This window comes from Sorex araneus, chromosome 5 (genome assembly GCF_027595985.1).
Source record: "Sorex araneus isolate mSorAra2 chromosome 5, mSorAra2.pri, whole genome shotgun sequence".
In the NCBI taxonomy this organism is placed as follows: domain Eukaryota; kingdom Metazoa; phylum Chordata; class Mammalia; order Eulipotyphla; family Soricidae; genus Sorex; species Sorex araneus.
Genome location: NC_073306.1, coordinates 84,989,875 through 85,002,546, shown reverse-complemented (window position 1 = coordinate 85,002,546; position 12,672 = coordinate 84,989,875). Strand labels below are relative to the sequence as shown.

The 12,672-nt window shown below is 63.4% G+C and overlaps 1 protein-coding gene across 6 annotated transcripts; it reads left to right on the top strand.

Moving 5' to 3' along the window:
* The first annotated feature begins 316 nt into the window (after window positions 1-316).
* Window positions 317-12,606, top strand: ADAM15 (ADAM metallopeptidase domain 15). Of its 6 annotated transcripts, none has more exons than XR_008630243.1 (23): window positions 317-527; window positions 1,573-1,679; window positions 2,153-2,229; window positions 2,703-2,781; window positions 2,897-2,973; window positions 3,057-3,249; window positions 5,699-5,761; window positions 5,843-5,911; window positions 5,980-6,149; window positions 6,262-6,346; window positions 6,932-7,080; window positions 7,165-7,339; window positions 7,449-7,541; window positions 7,778-8,082; window positions 8,162-8,357; window positions 8,516-8,593; window positions 8,992-9,064; window positions 10,229-10,367; window positions 10,633-10,702; window positions 11,249-11,320; window positions 11,390-11,460; window positions 11,735-12,203; window positions 12,279-12,302. XR_008630243.1 is itself a non-coding variant. In XM_055139368.1 (23 exons), exons 1-23 carry the CDS (start codon window positions 449-451, stop codon window positions 12,319-12,321), a joined length of 2,589 nt encoding a protein of 862 aa, XP_054995343.1. In that variant the 5' UTR covers window positions 317-448; the 3' UTR covers window positions 12,322-12,606. The 6 variants fall into 6 exon arrangements, 4 of the variants coding, with proteins under 4 accessions (XP_054995343.1, XP_054995344.1, XP_054995345.1 ...); XM_055139368.1 differs by lacking the exon at window positions 11,390-11,460 and having other exon boundaries at window positions 11,735-11,806; window positions 12,079-12,203; window positions 12,279-12,606; XR_008630242.1 differs by having other exon boundaries at window positions 11,249-11,460.
* The last annotated feature ends 66 nt before the right edge of the window (window positions 12,607-12,672 follow it).

The window sequence follows — 12,672 nt, the reverse complement described above, 5'->3', positions numbered from 1 at the left end:
TTGGGGGAGGGGCCTTATGAGGGCGGGGCCTTACGCGGGAGGGGCGGAGCTTCCCAGAGGAAAGCGCGTCTCTTAGGGGGCGGGGCCTCAGGAGGGAGGCGGGGCCTGACACGGACGGGGCGGAGCCTCTTGGGAGCAAAACCTGGCTCTTAGGGACCAGGCCTGACTTGGGAGGGGCGGGGCCTCCTGGGGGCGGGGCCTGACTCCGGCGGGCGGAGCCTCCTGGAGCAGAGCCCGGCTCCTAGGGGCGGGGCTTGAGTCGGGCGGGGCGGAGCCTCCTGGAGCAGGGCCTGGCTCTTAGGGGCGGGGTCTCGGGGAGGGGCCTGGGCTGCGGGGCGGCCCCGGAGGCGGCACTGAGCGGCTGGTGAGCCCGGCAGACCCTGCAGCACCGCTCCCGCGAGCAACGCTCCGCACCTGCTGCCCTCGCCCGGCCCGGGGCGCCGCTGCCATGCGGCTGGCGCTGCTCTGGGCCCTGGGGCTTCTTGGCGCGGGCAGCCCGCTGCCTTCCCGGCCGCTCCCCAATATAGGTGAGTGTCGGGCCGGGAGTGGGCCGGGAGGACCGGGAGGAGGCACTGGGAAGCGGGGAAGCATCGGGGTACTCGGTCGGCCTGGGAGAGCCGGCCGCCAGAGCGCCGTCCGCCCTGGGCGGGGGCCAGGTCACGGGGAGTGGGGTGAGAGCAGACGGGGATGCTGCGGCCCGCGTCCTGTCGCCCTCTGCGCGGTCCCCGCGGACTCTCAGCTCCCGTGCCAGGTGCCGGAGGGGCCGGCCCGGCGCCTTCTCGGATGGCGCGGGGGTGGGGGCTGGTGCGCCCGGGGCTGACGTCTGTGCCTTCCCGGGGCCTAGCTGAGTCTCCGTCGGGTGCCAGGGCCGGGGGCACCGGCTCGCGGGGCGGCTCGGAGGATTGTCACCGCCCCCAGCCCAGGCCGGCACTCGTCCCGGTGCTGATGCCGCCAGGACCGGGCCGCGCGGGCGGGGCCGGGAGGAGTCGGGAACGGCGGCCAGGAAAGAGGCTGGGACCCCGCTCCTGCTTGGAACTTTCACTTCCCGCTGGCGTCTCGGGCCGGGGGCCGAGAGGGCAGCGGGGGCGGCGTGTCCGGCGGGCGGAGAGAGGGCCATTGTGGGGGGCAGGCGGCCGGAGAGGAAGCGGAGGCTGTGGGGAGCGGGTGTGTCTGCCCGGGCATCAGGGGTGTTTGCTCTGCTCACCCAGAAACGGGCGTGTCCACATGCGTGTCCACATCTCGGATGGGAGGGCAGGGGAGGGTGCGCCGGCAGCCCGCCACGAGACTTGCCCAGTGGAGAGGAGGCGTTCTGGGAGAGGGGGGCAGGGGGAGCAGGGGGAGGTTCCCTGGAAGAACCTGGGATTGGTCCGAGGGGCTAGGGAGGGGGCTGGGTTGACCAGCAGTACTTTTCTCTCTTGAAGGAGCCACAGACATTGGTGAAAGTGTTCCTCCAAGGGGTCCCAGCAAGCACTGCGGGGGTCCTGGGGGGAGAGACCTTGATACTGGGCACGGGACCCAGTCCTTGTGTTGATTCTCTCAGCACTTTCTTGGGGTATCTCGGGGATCCTGCAGGTGGCACGGAGGAGGAGCAGGCAAGGCCAGAGGGGGCCTGGAGTGGACCCTCGGAGGTCTTTCCCCTTGGGGACCACCAGGAGCTCGGCCAAGCTGAGGTGCTGGAGGTAATCACTCCTCAGTGGGGCATTTTCAGAAAGCCTGACCAGGAGTGCAGTGCAACTGTCCAAGACTGACAGGCTCTCCAGGCCCACCCCAACACCTGACCCCACTTACTCCTCTCCCCTGGGGGAGGGGGCTTGCTTCCTCTGTCCTGTTTAGAGAGGCTCAGTACCCACCCTCCATCCCCCCACCCGAATTCTAATGCTGAGTCAGAGGAAGGGCTGGAGTCTCCCTGGGTCCTCCATGAGCTTCCTCTCTGGGCAGGAAGCCGAGAAGGGGGCGGCTCAGAAACCTTCCTTGGCCTCCTTGAGCAACCCCCCAGAACAATGCCCCAGGCCAGGCAGGGCTTCCGGGCCCCTCCCTTGGGGCCCCCCTCCCCCAGTGAGCTCATCCATCGCTGGTGCTCTCGAGAGAGCCTGGGAGGGGAGAGGGCCTTCCGGCAGGGCCAGGGGGGCTGACATGTCCTCGGATGCCACAGACACACCCGCCTGAGGCACTGGAGATCAAACTGGAGCTTGAAGGGGAGAGTCACGTCCTGGAGCTGTTGCCAAGCAGGTGAGGGAATGGTGGGCCTCTCACTAGCTCCCTTCATCCTCCGGAACTATATTAGCAGTGTCCTTATTGCGATGTCATTTACTTAGGCTTGGGGGTCACACCTGCCAGAGTTCGGGGGCTGGGTCTGGCTTAGTGCTGGGGATCAGTCCTGGTGGCGCTCTGGGGGGCCCACGCAGTACTGAGGGTCAGGGACAGAACCTGCGTGGGCGTCCCGCCCACGAAGCCTATGCTCAGCCTGTTGAGCTGGCACTGGAGGGCCCCGGCCTCACTGTCAGGGTGGAGAGGTCCAGCACAGCCGGTACAGGGGGAGCCACGGAGAAGCCAGAGAGCCTGGCGAGAGCTTACGGCCCGAGCACTGTGCTCAGCTGCCTCGGTGGGGGGAGCAGGAAGGCTGGGGCACCTCCTGCCCTCGTCCACCCCATGCTCTCCTGCCCGGAGGAAGCTGCGACCACGCTCTTTCTCTTCATCTGCAGGGAGCTGGTCCCTGGCCGCCCAACCCTGGTGTGGTACCAGCCTGATGGCAGCCGGGTGGTCAGTGAGGGACACAGTCTGGTGAGCCCAAGCCTCCTGCGTGGGTCTGGCCTGCGGGCGGGAAGCAAGGAGGGGGCTGGCTGCCCCACACACCAGTCGCTGGGAGCGACTCAGGCTCTGCTGTCCTGTGCTCCAGGGGAGCTGCTGCTTTCAGGGCCGGGTGCGAGGCCACGCGCACTCCTGGGCATCCATCTGCACCTGCTCCGGGCTCCGGTATGGGGGGTCCCAGGCAGTGGGGAGAATACAGGGGTGGGTGGCACAGAACACAGTGCTCTCACCAGCTGCTCCCTTCCCAGGGGCGTGGTGGTCCTGTCCCCAGAGCGAAGCTATGCCCTGGAGCAGGGACACGGGGACCAGGCGGCTTCTCCCCGCATCTCTCAGATCCGTGGCTCTCTGCTGCCACATCACACCTGCGTCCGGAGCAGGCAGGGGCCTGTGCCCAGCCACGTTCTGACAGAGCCGCCCAGCGGACAACACCGTGGCCGCCGGGTAAGAAGGGATAGTAGGACTGGCGGGCGCCCCTCAGAGCCTCCCACACAGGGAGCACCTGCCCACACGAGGCATGTGTGGGGCTTGACTGGCCCAGGCCCCTGGGAAGGAGGGGGCCCTCAGCAGCGGGAGTTACTGTGGTTCCTTCAACGCTCAGCAGTGCTCAGGGGACCCCAGGCATCGCTGGGGATCGAGCCAAGGTTGCCCACACACAGGCGAGCGCCTTCCCCACTGTCCTGTCTCTCCTGTCATTGTTGTTACTATGAGGGCAGCGCGCTGGGATCAGACCCTGGGCCCCGCATGTGCCCACCACCTGAGCAGCACCCTTGACCCTTCCGTAGCTGTTACTTGTTTCTGGGCCATACCTGCACAGGGGCTACTCCAGGCACCGTCAGGGGTCAAACCCATGTCTCCTGCATGTGAAATGTGAAGCCTGCACTTAGCCCACTGAGCCGTCTCTCTGACCCCCGATAGCTCTATCCCTCCCCACTTTTATTTTTTGCTTTTTGGGTCACACCTGGCGATGCACAGGGGTTACTCCTGGCTCTTCACTCAGGAATTACTCCTGGCGGTGCTCAGGGGACCATATGGGATGCTGGGATTCAAACCCGGGTCGGCCGTGTGCAAGGCAAACGCCCTACCCGCTGTGCTATTGCTCCAGCCCTCCCTCCCCACTTTTGTCTCTTCAGTCACACCCAGCAATGCTCAGGGTTAACTACCTTGGCTCTGTGCTCAGGGGTCATTTCTGGGCTCTGGTAGGCTCAAGGGATGCTGAGCAAAGCCAGGGATGAAACCGGCATCAGCTGCATGTAAGGCCCAAACTCCTGTCCTCTTGCCAGCCGCAGCTCTATTTTTAAGTGAGGAAACAGGCTCAAGGAGGTTAAGTGACTTGCCCGAGGTCTTTGACGAATACATGGTATACCCTAGGGCTCAGATGCAGGTGCTTGAGTGAGCCTTCTCTATCTGTGACCCTATGAGCAGAGAGCACACACATGAGCACAGGGAATCCGGAGCTGTAATCAGCAGGTCCTAACACCCACTTTCCTAAAGTGTAATGGTGAGGGAGATGACTTAGCTTGTAGGGTGCTGTGAAGACTGGATGCATCAGTATGGGAGTGAAATCCTTAGATCTGGGCCTGGCATATATGATCAGTACTCTGGCAGTTTGGAGGGTCACTCCCTGCAGATTTCAGGGTCTGTGGGGTGCTGAGGCTCAAACCTCGACTTCCCACATTCAAAGCATATGCTCGGCCCTTTGTGTTGTTTCCCTGGCCCAAGCATTATCCATGTATATGTGCATGTGTTTGAGTCATCCCCCCTTGAGGCGAGTACTCCTGGATCTGTGCTCTGGAGTGACTGGCAGTGCTGGAGGGACCATATACAGTGCCAGGTAGTGACCAGAGTCAGTCCCATGCAGGGCAAATATCCTATCCCCAGTACTATCTCTCTACCTCCCCAACCAAATAGAACTTTTTTTTTTTTGCTTTTCGGGTCACACCCAGCGATGCACAGGGGTTATTTCTGGCTCTGCCCTCAGGAATTACTCCTGGGGGTGTTCAGGGGACTATATGGGATGCTGGGAATCAAACCCAGGTCGGCCACGTGCAAGGCAAACGCCCTACCCACTGTGCTATGGCTCCAGCCCCCAAATAGAACTTTTTTGTAAGTTGTATTTGTAAGTTGTATTGTAAGTTCTATACCTGGCAGTGCTTAGGGGCTACTCCTGGCTCTGCACTCAGGAATCACTCCTGAGGACCATATGGGGTGCTGGGGATCAAACCTGGGTTGGCCACATTCAAAGCAAATACACTGCCTGCTGTACCACTTGGGCCCAGTACTTTTAAGAATTTGGAAAATGCACTGAACTTGGAGCCAGAAAAGCAGGCACTGCTCCTGGTGGTTCATCTGTGAAATAGGACCCACACCCTCCTCTGTGGGCCACGCAGGCTAGAAGTGGGCACTTGGGGGACAGCTAGTGGCCACACAGGCAGGAGTGGGCCCTGCATGCACAGTGTGTGGCTGGGTACCTGACTCATTTACTCAAAACATTTTCCAAATTTTCTTTTAATTTTATTTAAATTCTTTTATTTAGGATAGGTGTCTGGGGGAGGAGTTGGACTACTCCCAGCAATGCTCTGGGCTGACTCCTGGCTTTGTGCTCAGGGATCACTCCTGGTGCTGCTTGGGGGCTGGGGGTTCGTATGCAGTGCTGGGGATCAAGCCAGGGTTGGAAGTGTGCAAGGCCTCCCTGCTGTCCCGCCGCTCCGGCCCCATCAGTCTGTCCTTCCTCCCTCCTTTCCTTTAGCTGCTGCTTCTGTGTCTGGGGCTTGCACAGACCCTGGGACTTGGGTGCTGGTAGTAGAACTCGGGTACAGTCGTGGGTGCATGTGGGGTGCAGGAGGACCTTGTGCTATGCCCAGCCTCTCGAGGTCCTTCTTGCCCATTGCAGAGAAGAGATGTGGTGACAGAGACCAAGATCGTGGAGCTGGTGATCGTGGCGGATCATTCTGAGGTGAGCTGACGGGCAGCGCCCCAAGCCCACCTGGCCCCACGCCGACCCCCACCTGTCACTTGCCCTGCTCTCGACCCTCAGGTGCAGAGGTACCCGGACCCCCAGCAGCTGCTGAACCGCTCACTTGAGGTGGCGATGTACGTGGATACGGTGAGTGTGGGGGACTCAGCCCCTGCCGCCCGGCCATGAGCACCCCTCCTGATCCCCCTCCCTTTCAGTTCTTCCGGCCCCTCAATGTCCGGGTGGTGCTCGTGGGCCTAGAAGCCTGGACCCAGCATGACCTGGTGGAAATCAGCCAGGACCCAGGGGTCACTCTAGACAACTTCCTGCGCTGGCGCCAGACGGACCTGCTGCCCAGACTGCCCCACGACAGTGCCCAGCTGGTGACGTAAGGCCCAGGGCTCAGTGGCACAACCCCACAGTCCTTCCCCTCTCTGCCAGAGCCCTGGAACTTGGGTCCTCCAGACCATGCCCCCTGACCTTTGCCTCTTGGCCCCCAGTGCAACCGTGTTCTCTGGGCCGTCCGTGGGGCTCGCCGTGCAGAACTCCATCTGCTCCCCAGAGCTCTCGGGAGGCGTCAACATGGTGAGCCATCTCCGCATCTCGGGGCCAACCTGTCTCCTTCGGCTTCCTTTGGCCACTGCCCCGGCCAACAGCAGGGTGCATGCTGGGACCCTTGTCTCAGGCTCGTGTCACTTCTGCTCTGACCATGAGCCCTTCCCATCAATTTCTGTTCTTATTTTATTTTTGGGGGGAGTGGCCATGGGCGTGGTTATACCTTGCGGTGCTCAAGGGCTTCTCCTGGTTCCCCACTGCGGATGGTCATTTCCAGTGCTCTGGGGACCCTGCAGTGCCGGGGATCGAACAGGGCCCCTCCCTACACACACCCTCCAGCACGGGACTCCCCAGCTCAGTCTGGAACCATCCCCTGCCCGCTGCCCATTTCCTGGCAGGGAGTGGGGTGCAGCTGAGGCCCAAAGGACAGAGCTGATCTGCTGGGCCAGGAGGGGGCACAGGCGAGAGCCTCCCTGCCATCGAGGCCTGAGCTCGCCTCGCCTCGGTAGAAGCAGTTAAGGAGGGAGGCAGAGGCTGCAGGCCCTGGAGGGGAGCGGAGGCGAGAGCAGCGGCCAGGCGGGTGCTGGAGCTGGGGTGCCCCCTCCCCACTGACAGGACCATTCCACCAGCATCCTGGGAGTTGCCTCCTCCATTGCCCATGAGCTGGGCCACAGCTTGGGCCTGGACCACGACGTGCCTGGGAACAGCTGCCCCTGTCCAGGCCCAGCCCCTGCCAAGACCTGCATCATGGAGGCCTCCACAGAGTGAGTGGCCTTGGGTGTGGAGAAGGGGGGTCAGGGGTGCAGCAGGCGGGTGCAGCTGACCTCTTGCCACTCTCCCCACTCAAGCTTCCTGCCAGGCCAGAACTTCAGCAACTGCAGCCGCCGGGCGCTGGAGCGGGCCCTGCAGGCCGGCATGGGCAGCTGTCTCTTTGACCAGACGTCTGGTCAGCGGGCCCTGGGCAGCCTGTGTGGAAACCAGCTTGTGGAGCCGGGGGAGCAGTGTGACTGCGGCTTCCCTGACGTGAGCCCGCCCACCCCGAGCCTCAGCCCTGTACCCTTGTAGACGGGGTGCTGTGATGTGGGGTTGCGGAGGGGCCCCAGCCTGAGCCCCCCCACTCTGCGCCCCCCAGGTCTGCACTGACCCCTGCTGTGACTACTTCACCTGTCAGCTGCGGCCAGGGGCACAGTGCGCCTCCCAGGAGTCCTGCTGTCAGAACTGCCAGGTGGGCTGGGGGGAGGGGCAGCAGGCGGCTGTCTCCCATGAACTGGGTTCCATCCCTGGCACTGTCGGGTGTGGCCCCTCAATACACGCATACACACGTGAGCACACACATCTCTCCCAAGCCCTTTCAGGTGGGCATATTGGCCTCGTTGGCCTGAGCTCACAGCCACCAGCGGGACGAAAAGGGTGGCACTGCCGTCTCAGGCGCTCATGCTTCTGCTCACCCAACTCCTGCAGCTGCGCCCTGCTGGCTGGCAGTGCCGCCCGGCCCGAGGGGACTGTGACCTGCCGGAATTCTGCCCCGGAGACAGCGCGCAGTGCCCAGCAGACATAGGCCTGGGGGACGGCGAACCGTGTGCGGGGGGCACGGCCGTGTGCATGCGGGGGCGCTGCGCGTCCTACGCCCAGCAGTGCCAGGCGCTCTGGGGCCCAGGGGCACGGCCCGCCGCACCACCCTGCCTTCAGGCTGCCAACACGCGGGGGGACGCGTTCGGGAGCTGCGGGCACCGCCCCAATGGCAGCTACGTGGCCTGTGCGCCCAGGTGCGTGGGGGACCCTGGCTTCCCCCGGGTCGGTGGCAGTCTCCACGCCCTCCCGCTGACCCCTCGCCTCTCACTCCAGTGACGTCATCTGTGGGCAGCTCCAGTGCCAAGGGGGCGGTGCGCAGCCCCTGCTGGGGGCGGCCGCAGAGCTGCGATGGGAGACCCTGGACGCCAATGGCACCCGGCTCAACTGCAGCCTCGCGCACCTGGACCTGGGCAGCGATGTGGTGCAGCCGCTCCTGGCACTGCCTGGCACCGCCTGCGGCCCTGGCCTGGTGAGCAGCCTGTGAGGGTCTGGGTGGGCAGGGCCCCCATCTTACCCTCAAACACAGACTCGGGTCTGCCAAGGAAGCCTGGGCACTTCCCTCTGGACAGGGGGCTCCTGGCTTCTAGGGGGGCCGTGACCTCTGTTCCTCCTCCTCCCCGCCAACAGGTATGCATTGAGCAGCGGTGCCAACCCGCCAGCCTCCTGGGAGCACAGAAATGTAGCAGCAGATGCCACGGGCATGGGGTGAGCTGGCTCCTGAGAGATGGAAGGGGTGCGGGAGCATCCCCCACCACAACCCCAGGAAAGAGGGGTACTCGGGATAGGGCAGGCCTGGCCTCGAATCCCTGCTCCACTGTTTTCTAGCTGTATTACTTGGGGCAACTTACCCAGCCTCTCTGAGCTGTCTGTGCATCTATCAGATGGGCACAGCTAGGTGGGGCCTCTTCCTGGGGGGATTCAAGCTGGCCAGGGAAACCCCCTAGCATCAGGATCCCCGGGCGCAGGGCACTCAGCGCCCACTGGCTCTGACCAGGATAGAGACTGTTACCCCAAAGCTTGGGCATGGCCCATCCACAGTCTGGGAAAATGGGGCTGGGGCACAGCCCCCTGACAGGCCCCTCACTGCTCATCCTCCCTCCTAGGTCTGCAACAGCGATGGCAACTGTCACTGCGAGGAGGGCTGGGCGCCCCCCGACTGCGCTGCCCAGAGCAGAGGTGGGGAGGGGCCAGCAGCCTGTCCTTTCTCTGCCTCCCCCCTTTTTTAATTATAAAGAAGTTGAAGGGCCAGAGACATAGTGCAATTGCCTTGCACACAGGGGACCTGAGTTTGAGCCCTGGTACCACATAGAATGGGCTGAATGGGCTGGAGCGATAGCACAGTGGGTAGCGCGTTTGCCTTGCACACGGCTGACCTGGGTTTGATTCCTCCATCCCTCTTGGAGAGCCCAGCAAGCTACCGAGAGTATCCTGCCCACGTGGCAGAGCCTGGCAAGCTCCCCGTGGAGTATTCGATATGCCAAAACAGTAACAACAAATCTCTCAATGGAGATGTTACTGGTGCCTGCTCGAGCAAATCAATGAGCAACAGGACGACAGTGCTACAGTGTAGTGCTACCACATAGAATCCCCTGAGCCCCGCCAGGAGTGATCCCTGAGCACAGAGTCAGGAGTAAGCCCTGAACACTGCTTGGTATAGCCCCCAAATCAAACCAAAAGAAAAAGAAGCAAAAGTATGTATTTTTTTGTAGGAGAGAGGACTCCCAAATAGTGCTGAGGGATTCTGGGGGCTCTGCCCAGTGATGTTCACTGCTGGGGGCTTGGTGCTCACATCTGTGTGTGAGGGGCTGCTCAGGCCCTGCAGTCCTGGGTGTGGGGGCCACCCAGCATTGCCAGCACCTCCAGAGCCACACCCAGCAGTAGAGGGGGCCTGTGTGCCAAGGGTCAGATCCCGGGTGCCCTTTACTCCGTCATGTGATCGTCCCTGTCTGCCCCCTGCCCCTTTCTGGGTACAGGGCTCTTAGCCTCCTCCTCGCCTTTGTTTCCTCCCTTGCCCTCTCTTCCCCGCCTGCATATTTTATTTTTAATATGTTTTTGGCTCGCAAGCAGTGCTCGGGAGCATGCAGTGGCAGAGCTCAAACCTGGGGCTCCCTCCAAGTCTGTGCTCCAGCCCTTCGGTTCCCCTTTCTCTTCCTCTGGCTGCTGTCTGCGGTGGTGGCCGCGTGCCCAGGCCACGGCTCTGGCGCCAGGGAGAGCATTAAGCCATGTGGGCCAATTCCAGGGATCAAACTCAGGGCCCCCCACCTGCACAGCAGGTGCTCTGCCCGGGGCCCTATCCGCAGGCCTCCGCGCTCACCCCTCCGAACCATACCTCGTCCATAGCAACCAGCTCCCTGACCACCGGGCTGCTCCTCAGCCTCCTGCTGCTGCTGGTCCTGGTGCTGCTTGGTGCCAGCTACTGGCATCGTGCCCGCCTCCGCCAGAGGCTCTGCCAGCTCAAGGGGCCCAGCTGCCAATACAGGTACCAACTCTCTCAACAGCTCTGCCCCAGCCCAGCAGCCCCTGTGCCCTGCCCTGACCCCGCACACCACAGGTCTCCATCCCCTACCTGTACCCCAGCTGGCATGCAAGCACCCTGGTTCCAAGGAAGCCCCGGGGCTGGCTGAGGGGGGGTCTTCTCCAGGGCTGGTCAATTCCTGCCTACTGGTCTAGCCCGAGCCAGCCGCCAGCCCTGCCCCGCAACGGCTGGAGAGTATGGGGCTAAGCTGGCCCTTCTCCATACTCAGGGCAGCCCAGCCCATCCCCCCTGAACGCCCAGGACCCCCGCAGAGGACCTTGCTGACGCCAGGTGCCAAGGTGAGCTGGGATGCCAGTGGAGAGCCCCCCTACCCCGTACCCTCTCCAGGCCAGGAATCCAGGCGAAGGGACGGATGGCCCTAGACTCAGAGACTCCAGCGCCCAAGAGTCATTCAAGGAGTGAGGCCAGCCTCCCCCTGGGCTCCTCCTGATCGCAGGCCCAGACACAGAGTGGACAGGCAGGGGGTGTGGCCACCACCCACAGGAAGATGCATGGAGTTCTCTGGGATTGGGGGTGGCCTGGGCTCCAAGCAGCGGCCCCACAGGGCCAGGGGTGGTTGGTGGCACTCAGAACCGCCTTGGGTGTACCAGGACCCACCAAGGCCCAGGTCACCACGTGTAGGAAGAAGGGTAGGTGAGTGTACCTGCTCTGCCAAGAGGGGACCGTGTACCACCACCCCCACTGACACGGGTCAGCCCTCTGCACGCAACTGTATAACCGCATGCACCGGCCCCTGCCCCGCCCGGCGCCCTCCGGCACTAACCCCCTCTGTCCACATGTCTCTGCTCCTGCTCCCGCGCCTGTCCACTCCGCCTCTCTCGCAGGCCAGCTCTGGCAGCTTCCCGGCTGCCCCCTCCAGGCCGCTGCCTCCTGACCCTGTACGCAAGAGACTCCAGGTAAATCTGGCCCAGGGCAGGTGGGAAGCTTGGCGCCTAGCCTCAGCTCTCATCCCTGTTCCCTGCCAGCGGTGCTCTTCATTCGGGGACCAGGGTGCCCCTTCGCCTTCAGACACTTTGAGCCCCAGAAGCAGCAAAGGGTGAGCCTCCTGCCTTGGTTTCTACCACCACCTGGTGGTCAGCGGCGGGACTGCAGCCATCCAGGGACACCATGAGGACCTATACCTTCTCCCCACCCCTTCCCCCTCCATCCCCCAGGCATCTGCTGGCATGCACCCCAGCCCTGTGCGCATGTCAGTTTCACTCCTACCCTCTGGCTGACTCTGCATGTTGACTTAAACCCCAGGGGAGAACCTCTGCATGCCACTGCCCCTGGCGGTGCTCTCACAAGCCTCCGCCCCTCTCTCTGTCCAGGCTGAGCTGGCGGATCGACCCAATCCCCCTACCCGCCCTCTGCCCGCTGACCCAGTGGTGAGGCGCCCCAAGGTAACAGTGTGGGAGAGAGAAGGGCACAGCCTCCTCCCCCACCTAGGGCTGCTGTGCTGGTGGCCGTGGCGGTGGTGGCCGTGGCGGTGGTGGCCGTGGTGAGATGTCCCTTTGGTGCCCCAGTGGCTTCTCTAGTGGTGACAGGTTTGTTTGGAGACAGAGGTGCCCACTGATGCTGCCCCTGGCCCAGCTGGTGTTCCCCAGCACTGGGGCATGGGAGGGGGCAGTGTGACACACTCCCAAGTGACTCCCCCCTGCCTTCTCTCTCTCAGTCTCTGGGGCCCACCAAGCCCCCACCCCCAAGGAAGGCACTGCCCACCGACCCTCAGGGCAGGCGCCCTTCTGGGGACACACCCAGTCCAGAAGCTGGATTCCTGCCTTTAGTGGTACCCTCCAGGTAGGTGGAGAAGGGGGCTGAGGATGGACGGGCAGGCAAAGGAGCCCTCCACCAACTCTGGCCTCTCTCCTGCAGGCCTGCGCCACCGCCCCCTTCGGCGTCCTCGCTCTACCTCTGACCTCTCCTGGGGCTCCGCTGCCTCCGCCGTGACTTAGGACATCTAGAGGCTGACTGCCCCCCACCCCTGGGATCCCCCCGCGATGACTGAAGGAGCCCAGCCGTGATGGAGCAGGCGTCCCGCGACCCTGGGCACCTTCAGGAGCTCTAGAGCATCACCCTGGGGATCCGCCTAGCAGCTTCAGACTGAAGTTGGGGAAGGGCTGGGCGCTGGCCGGGGCTGGGGGAGACATGCACAGCTTGTTTCTGTTTCTAGAGGACGGTCGCAATAAACGTGAGAACTGGGGACAGCGCCTCGGAGTTTGTCCAAGGTCGCCCCAGTGGCGGTTCCAGGTCTGGCCGCCAGGGGACG

Excerpts from the sequence above, each read along its gene's own strand:
- ADAM15 (XM_055139368.1), top strand. The coding sequence starts at position 449 with ATGCGGCTGGCGCTGCTCTGGGCCCTGGGGCTTCTTGGCGCGGGCAGC. Across the intron at positions 2,230-2,702 it reads CTGGAGCTGTTGCCAAGCAG|GGAGCTGGTCCCTGGCCGCC; the intron begins GTGAGGGAATGG and ends CTTCATCTGCAG. Across the intron at positions 12,204-12,278 it reads CCTTTAGTGGTACCCTCCAG|GCCTGCGCCACCGCCCCCTT; the intron begins GTAGGTGGAGAA and ends TCTCTCCTGCAG.